Here is an 8,747-nt window from a genome sequence, read left to right as displayed (position 1 = left end):
CGATCGAGTTCAATAAAAGATGGTTTAGAAAGAGATTTCTGTCACACATAAACATGACCCCTATTATTTTAACCCCTTAGAAGAAAACCTTTAAACTATCAGTCAAGAAAACCTTTAAATTATCAGTCACATTCAAATGTAAATTATATGATAAACTGTTCAAATGATATCGAAATCCTTAACTCCTACTTTGTCACACTCGTTAAAACACTACACGTACACAAATATTTCAAGACAAATTTGGAGGATATCATGTGGGTGTTAAGAAGGAGCAAAGTTTAATAAAGTATAGTAATATCAAGCCGCTAATATGATCAGACCGTGTCTTCCGGGGGATAAGTGTGTATGCGTGCGTCTGTTTGTATTCAGCTTTGCTAAAACGTCAGAGTTTCTCATTTTCTTTGCATTAAACAACAAATTTGATTCTCCCTCATTGTGGTGGCACTTACTCCCCTTTACATGAATTGCGGAGACAAATATATATATATATATCACTATTTTTTGTCTTTTCTCCATTACATGTGGATTTCTTGTACTTCTGAAACGATAAATAATTTGAGACAACTATATTTAGAAAACATGATAGATACTTTGAGACGGAAGGAGTATAATGTAGCGCAAAGTAGGAAGGGGGCATGTTCTTACTACCCATGCGCACTGTCTTACCTTGACCTGTCCTGACCAAACCCTAACCCAAACACTACTTAGGTAACCCAAAGTCCCAACATAAAGGAATCAGTTTGCCCTCTCTTCTATTTTCTTCATTTTTCCAATTTATCTACAGCCCCAAATTAAACTGCTTGAGTTTGCCCTCTCTTCTATTTTCTTCATTTTTCCAATTTATCTACAGCCCCAAATTAAACTGCTTGAATAGATGAGAATATTTTGTAGCTGTGCAACAAAAAGGGATAGTACACATTATCCCACGAGCTTAGAGATGAGAAATATGGTTGATTCAGCTGACAATTTTTTAAAGTGACTTTACTCTGACTTTCCAGATCTATCCACTCATATACTTCAGCCGAAGTTTTCAAGTTTCAAGAAAACCCTCAGCTCAAATTGTAGGATAATAAGAATAATAAGCTACAAAAGAAGATGGATCATGGCCGCCCAATGCCACCTCCTTTTCACTCAAGTGATCTTCAGTTACATAATCTTCCTAACCAGTTCCAGCACCCAGACGAACAACAAAACGGAAATCGAGACGACAAACGAGGCTTAGATGAGGATTTTAGCCTCGGACATACAGGAGAGGGTGGTGTCGGCGAAGAAGTCAATAAAAGACCTAGAGGAAGGCCATCGGGCTCTAAGAACAAGCAAAAACCACCTATCATAATAACTCGAGATAGCGCGAATACCCTAAAATCTCACGTTATGGAGATTTCCGACGGTCACGATGTCCGAGAAAGTATCTCCACTTTCGCGAGCCAACGCCAGCGAGGCGTTTGTATTTTGAGCGGAAGTGGGACAGTCACAAACGTCACACTAAGGCAGCCGGCATCTCCTGGCGCTGTCGTGACTTTACACGGAAGATTTGAGATTCTATCCCTCTCGGGTTCATATTTGCCACCTCCAGCACCGTCAACAGCCTCAGGGCTGACAATATACTTGGCCGGAAGTCAAGGCCAAGTAGTTGGAGGTGGCGTGGTGGTCCCACTACTTACGTCTGGGTCAGTAGTGGTTATGGTGGCTTCCTTCGGGAATGCCGCATACGAACAGCTTCCTCTAGATGATGAAGAATCGCCAGTGGTACAAGGAAGCCAACAACAGGATCAACAAATTATGGCTAATGATTCTAATGCTTCTTTACTTCAAGGATTTCCACCACATCTTATAAATTCAAGTCAATTACCAACTGATAGTACTTATTGGGGAAATTCGGGTCATCCTCCTTATTGACAAAAATTAGAGACTTAGTAGGCGTTTGGCCACTAATTTCAAATATTTTTCACTTTATTTGAAATTTATGAAATTGGAGTTGAAGAAAGAGTTGTGTTTGATTATACTTTTTTGCAAAGAAGAGAAGAGAACACTTTGTTTGAAATTTATGAAAAGTGGGGTTGGAAAACAAGATTGAAGCGCTTCTCTAAATTTGGAATACAACTCCAAGATAGATTCAGAAATTTTATAACCACATACTGATTTGAAACAAATTTTATAACCACATACAGCTGATTTGAAACAAAGTAAAATATCATTCAGAAAAGAGTGAAAATTTCTCACGGCCAAATGGGTCTTTAAATTAGTTTTGTTTTTTGCATTTTACTAGAGTTTAGGACATGGCTCCAATTCTATTACTATTTGGATATCACATTGCATCGCTTCTTGTACAAGTAGTAGTCGGTTTGTGGTGTTAATAAATCTGTTCTAGTCGTATTCTTATTTTTTGTTTAGTAAGGGATGTATAAATTCAACAATTCTTTGTGGTTTTTCATTTTATGATAGCACTGGTTGCAGTAATTTGGTTTCTTACATCTGAAGGTAGTAAGATCGATGTGCTCCCCTTGTTCTATTTTTATACGACACTATTACTATGTAGAGGGTCAAAATAAATAAATAAATCTTTGTCCATGATTTTTTAAATTTTTGTTAAATATTTTTAATTATTATTCACTGTAACTTATATTCCCCTATCTCAACTAATGTGACATACTTTTTTTTTTTAGTTTGTCCCAGTAAGAGTATCATACTTCTTTATTTAAAAATAATTTAACTTTATTATTTTTTATTTTTTTAACCTTTTACAAGATGATTTAAAGCCATACAAATGTCTATGGTTGTTATTTTATTTTAAAAACATTGTTTCCAGTCAAACACTGCTAAGTAAATTGAGAGAAAGAATAAACTTTTGGGTAACTTTAATGTTTATAAGAATCTATATATGCACAATTTCACATTGCAAATTAAGTATTTTGACCTCTGTACTTTTACTTTGATAGATAAAATTAAGTATTCCCAAGTTTTGGTTCATATTTACTTCTTCTTCAAAGCCACAAATCATGAGAATATAGAAATGAAAAAATTGTTTATGCTGCTTCAAATTAAGTGAGGAAGAAAATGGACAGTCAAGTATACATGACTACGTCCAAAAATGGCCAAGAATATTGACCAGTACAGAGAGATATGGGCAAATTATTATTCCAAGTACTTCTTTGGATTTCCTTTAAATTGATTGTTCTGATCTTTTAGCCATTCTATACTACATTTAGGGTTAGTACTGTGAATTGAGCATCAGTAGGAAGTGTTCAGAGAAACAAAAACGTTGGGTACTGTGGTTACACGCGCACTTCTATGAAGTGTTAAAAGAGTATCATGTTTTGTTACAGTTATGTTGCGATTTTCAAAAATAGAGAAGTGGCGCTAAACCTTTTTATTGTTTTATTCCTGCCAGTACAAATCTCCAATGGGTTAAGATCTTAATATGTTAAAATATCTTAATAATATAAAAAATTACTTGTACTTTTAGTTGGACTTGTAGTTTTTCCTTGCAATTTGTTTTCCTGTTAAAGAATAGGGGATAAAGCTTCACTTTGGACCAAAAAAAAGGGAAGGAAATTTGCACTTGTCCTAGTAGAATTAGGAATTGCCTTAAACAAGACCCCATTATTTAGGATTCTTGGTAACTAAAATAGTATACACAACTCTATATAATACCCCATTCACCACGTAAAAAATAAAGGTGCACAATTTTTATTTTATTTTTTGGTGTCATGGCAAGTGAAAGTTCAACTTTACAAGTTGTTAGGCATAGAAGAACAGGAGCAGTGCTCTTCTTGAAAAAACCCTGTCCACCATTCAAGAGTAATCCGCCGCTTGAATTCCCAATTAGTAATTTACCAAATCATAACATTAGTTCTCCAATTGAGTTCCAAAAATTACCAGGCGACAAAGTTGACGAGAAGAAGAATCTGCAGCTGACAGATAATTTCTTTAAAACAGAATTTAGAAGTAGTGATGACGAAGCGTTCGATTTCGAGAATGATTGTGAAATTCAACAGGCGGCCTTACAAATTGTGGATAAAAATTCACGTTCATACATAAATTCAAGTGATGAAATTTACAAGTTGTCATCCCAGGAAGATATGATCACTGAGTTTATGAAAAGAAGTTGATGGTGAGCAATAGAGGTGATTGACGTCGGTGGCTAATTGTGAAAGTGACTGATGGTGAAAGTGATTGTGTAATTGAGACAACATACTCTTCTTTTTTTTTTTTTTTTTTTTTTTTTTTTTTTTTGGGTTAATCCGCTGCTAGCGTAAGTTCTATATATTCATCAAACAAATAATTATACTAGCATGTAAATTAAGATTACGTGATACTCTCAAGCAATTTTACTAGTAATGTGTGCTAAAATTCTTTTAATTGGTAGAATGTTAATTTTTACTTTTTATTTACATACCAATACCAACTAAAGTATCTTAATGATAGTAAACGAGACGGGGAAAAAAAGGAATCGATAGATAAAGAGAGAACATCCAAAAAAGGAAACCCAAATCTTACACTTTCGGTTTGACTTTTTTGTGAGACTTCTATATTGTGTGAGTCACAAAATAAACAGTTTCGTCTAAGGGATAACTTCTCACTACTAAAAAACTGCCAAAAACCGATGGACAAAGCCTATGGCCCGCGTCGGTTTTTTCATTGAAACTGACAAAAAAGCGACCCAACACGATCCGTCGGTTTTCATAGTGTTGCTTTCTGGAAACCAACGGACAGCGTAGGTTTTTTGCGACGGACTGCGTAGGTTTTTTTTATTTTTAAATTTAAAAATAAATAATATAAATTTTATAAAAAACCGACGGATCGCGCGTCAGTTTTCTGGAAAAATACCTACAGGTAATTGCTGCATTTTCTGCTGCCACACTTGCACAAAATCAGCACAATAAACTGCTCAAAACAAGCATTAAAATTCTCCAAATCAATTCTAAAAGAACTACAACACATAAAATCACCCTAAGTAACAATCAAATGCATCAAACACATCAAATACGATCTAAATAGACCTTCAAAGTTCAAAATATTCAAATGTCCCACCAAAAGTACCATTAACTAGTTCTACATAGTTTTAACATAGGTCCATAAAACATAGGTCCATTATGAAATCCAAACTACTACAACTCTCCATCCGGTGTCCGGGCTACGAAATCACCATCATCATCATCATCTTCTTCTAGGTTGGGGGGGGGGGGCCACACCAAATGGTCCACATGCGATGTCGCTTAACTTGTGCCTTGAGCGATTCGAGGTTCGCTTTCATAAATTTACTTTCCTCAACTCTTTTTGCCTCGGTCTGCGCTAATTTCTGATTAAGTTATGTGATTGTTGTGTCATAGCTGCGACCTGAACACCATCAACTCCCTCGGCTTGTGAGAAGACCCTTCACCTTGCAATCCTGACCGAAGGTGACTTAAGTTATTCCTTGGGCCTAGACCGTACACTCTATCCTTTTGTACTCCCGCGATTGCTCTACACCAAAATTCTACCTCTAATTCCGGTGGAGGACGGCTCAGGTGGTCAGGCTGAGTTTGGCTGTACTGCTCCACATCTTGCATAAATTGCGTCTGTATATTTAAAAATAAAACTTAGTATATAACGAATATATCATAATTAGACTTATATATAATTACTTAAATAATAAAATTATCGCTTACATAAGAATCACGAGCCCTGTTCTCAACCCATTCGATCGGATCCGACGCCTGTTTCTTCTTTTTTGCATGGGTTATTAGGAATAGCTGATCTTGAGTCGGCATCTGTCCCATAGCCTTTTTCTACCAAAAAAAATTTAAAGATAGAATTAATAACTCAATAATGACATATTGATCGTAGGTAACTTTAAAAGTATAAAACTACTTACCATTGTCCTAGCCATATGCCCCTGACTTCTTGCACCTGCAGTGTGCAAAGAGCCACCTTTCTGGGATGCACGGGCAGCCTTTGCCTGCTCAGACTTGGCGATAAATTCAGGAGTTCGCCAATATGCCTTAAGTTTCTTCCACTGTCCGTCGGTTAGCCACTGGGGCTTTTTCATATGCTTTCTAGCCCTCGAAAACCAGTCAGACAACCATGATCCTCCTCTTCTTCTCAAAGTTCGCAGCAACCCTATCATAGTGTATTGAATCCCATGTACACAACATCTGCAAATCAAATGGCTAATGTTAGATGATAGATATAAAAGTAAATTCAAGTTATGAAATGTATAATAAGATGCATGCGTTAAAAATTCATATGGAATTTCACCCCATGTAGTATAAAATCGATTGTCATAAAGCCTCCGTAAAACATCCAGTATGGCTTTTGTAGTTTCGAGATCTGGATAGTACCTGCAGTTAAAATTTTCAACGCATATAAGATTAAGATGAAAAAACTTTAGGAAAACTTAATAAAAGACAATCTTACCCAGCTCCCTCAGGCACGATGAAAACCCGATCCATCAAATTTGTATCTCCCGGCTGTAGACCATGATATTCCGGTGCCTGCCGGAGGATGGGACTGAGCCTAGCTCAGAGCTGGTGTGGATGGTTGTGACTCAGGCTGAGAGCTGCTATCTCTAAGGCGCAAATTAGATACACTGGGAGATGTACCACGTGGAGAAGGAGAAGGAGACAAAGTGGCTGATGTGCTAGGAGATTTTCCCCGTGGTGAGCAATACATAGGTGTAGATATAAACGTCGGATGGGTAAATGAGGGCGGTTGAGGTGGTGCCGCCTGGATGATCCACTGACCAGACTGGGACTGCATAGTAGAACCAGGCATAAAAAAATAAGGCGAAGTAGAGTGCATATGTGGATCGGAGGGAATGGACTGGCTACTAGTAGTTGTAGGATCCATAGGTCTCTTATCTTATTTCTTACTAGTACCTCTACCTCTACCTTGAGCACTACCACCTGATGACATCTACATACAAATTTACATCAGTATAAATGAACTAATATAATTAACAAGTACAAAAATTTAATTACGTTAGAATAAAAAATTAACAAGTATAGAATTGTTTCATTACCAAGTATAGAATAAACTAACATGCAACTAGTCATCCTCTTACTCATCCTCGCTTGTTTCATTTTCATCAGATGATTCTTCCCCATCGCTTGTTTCGTATCCATCGGTCGATTCTTCCTCAACATTTTCTGTGATAGTTACATCATCTTCATCAACTTCTTCTAATATATGTTGAGGATGTTCCAGACTATTTTCAAACTCTGTGTCCACCGTTTGATGAACAACTGGTACATCATTTTGATACGCCACAGTTAACGCATTATCGACCTCAATCCTCCCCACAGGCTTAGTCTTTATAACCACCCACCAACCAGCCTTATCACTACGCAAAGGATGTGGAGCATAATACACTTGCTTAGCATTTTGTGCAATTATAAAGGGATCATAGCGATTGCATTGTCTTATGTGTTTGACTTAAATTACGTTATGCTGACGATTCACCCTTGTACCTCTTTGGCTTGGACCAAACCACTTGCACAGAAATAATGTTATCTTCATCTTAGTGCTACCTGGATACTTAAGTTGTATGATCTCCTGCAACACACCGTAATAATCAACAGTTACACCGCTACCATCAGCATCGCCTTTAATGCACATTCCACTATTATTCATCTTCTTATATCGAGAAACATCTTCGGTTTGAAACTTTTAACCATTCACGATGTACTTTTTCATTGTCTTAGCTTCACTGCCTGGTCCGAGAGCTATATCTTTCATAAATTGGGTGTGTTCTCCTGTATGATAAACCTATATAATAAGGAGGAGAATTAAAAATCAATAACTTATATATAGCCTACATTTAATTGAAATTATGCAATGAACTTCTACACTTACAAAATCATACAGCCAATGGGAAAACTTCGAATATATGGCTTCATCGCCCTCAAGTTCTGCAAAGTAACTATTTGACATATGCAAGATTTTCATTAGTTTCACACTTATCAGCTACCCATGTAATTCAGTAACATAATTCGACCCTCACCGAATATATACTTGAATTTCAGGGCAATTGAGCAAAACATGTGTCACATCTGATTGCCTCTCCATACTACTCATGGTTCGTTTTAGAGGCTTTTTAGAACCTCGTCCTAGTTGATTAAAGATGGACATTGGTGGGTAGTTAGGATCAACCTCACTCTCATCATTATGGTTGGGCCTATTTCTCATACACGATACTTGCTCTCCGAAATAATATGAATAGAAATGCGCTGTTTCCTTAGCAAGATACCCTTCGCAAATAGATCCTTCAATCTTAGATCTTTGCTTAGCCAATTTTTTGCATTTGCCAATGGTCCTGCACATGTTTAATATCATGTTAAACAATAATTAGTTAAAAGAATAAAGAAAGAGGTAATAAGTAGGGGTGTACAAAGTAAACCGACAAACCAAACCGATAAACCGAGTCAAACCGAGAAAAAAACCCAACTAGTGGTTTTGGTTTGACTTGGTTTGGTGTTGAATAAAAAAACCCAACCATAATTGGTTTGGTTTTAACTAAAAAAACTCAAACCGAACCAAACCAACCCGACATTACATGTATTCAATTTTAAAAATATTTTATACATAAAAATATTTATTTGTAATGTAATTTATAAATATTTCTTAAATTTTTTCGTAGTTTTTTATATATTATCATATTATTCAAGCTTGGATTTAGAATTTTGAATGTCAATAAGTTTTATATCCTATGGATGTTAATAACTCAAATAAAGTCCAAACCAAAACCGACTCAACACTAATGCTAA

General features: G+C 36.3%; 1 protein-coding gene across 1 annotated transcript; it reads left to right on the top strand.

Annotated features, from left to right (window-relative positions):
• The first annotated feature begins 806 nt into the window (after positions 1–806).
• LOC132054896 (AT-hook motif nuclear-localized protein 22-like) lies at positions 807–2,478 on the top strand. The gene has a single exon (XM_059446852.1). It carries the CDS (start codon positions 1,096–1,098, stop codon positions 1,897–1,899), a length of 804 nt encoding a protein of 267 aa, XP_059302835.1. The 5' UTR covers positions 807–1,095; the 3' UTR covers positions 1,900–2,478.
• The last annotated feature ends 6,269 nt before the right edge of the window (positions 2,479–8,747 follow it).

Source organism: Lycium ferocissimum, chromosome 4 (assembly GCF_029784015.1).
Source record: "Lycium ferocissimum isolate CSIRO_LF1 chromosome 4, AGI_CSIRO_Lferr_CH_V1, whole genome shotgun sequence".
Classification (NCBI taxonomy): domain Eukaryota; kingdom Viridiplantae; phylum Streptophyta; class Magnoliopsida; order Solanales; family Solanaceae; genus Lycium; species Lycium ferocissimum.
This window is presented reverse-complemented; position numbering and strand designations above follow the sequence as displayed.

What these genes read in the sequence shown, in the direction of transcription:
- LOC132054896 (XM_059446852.1), top strand. Translation starts at nt 1,096, where the DNA reads ATGGATCATGGCCGCCCAATGCCACCTCCTTTTCACTCAAGTGATCTT.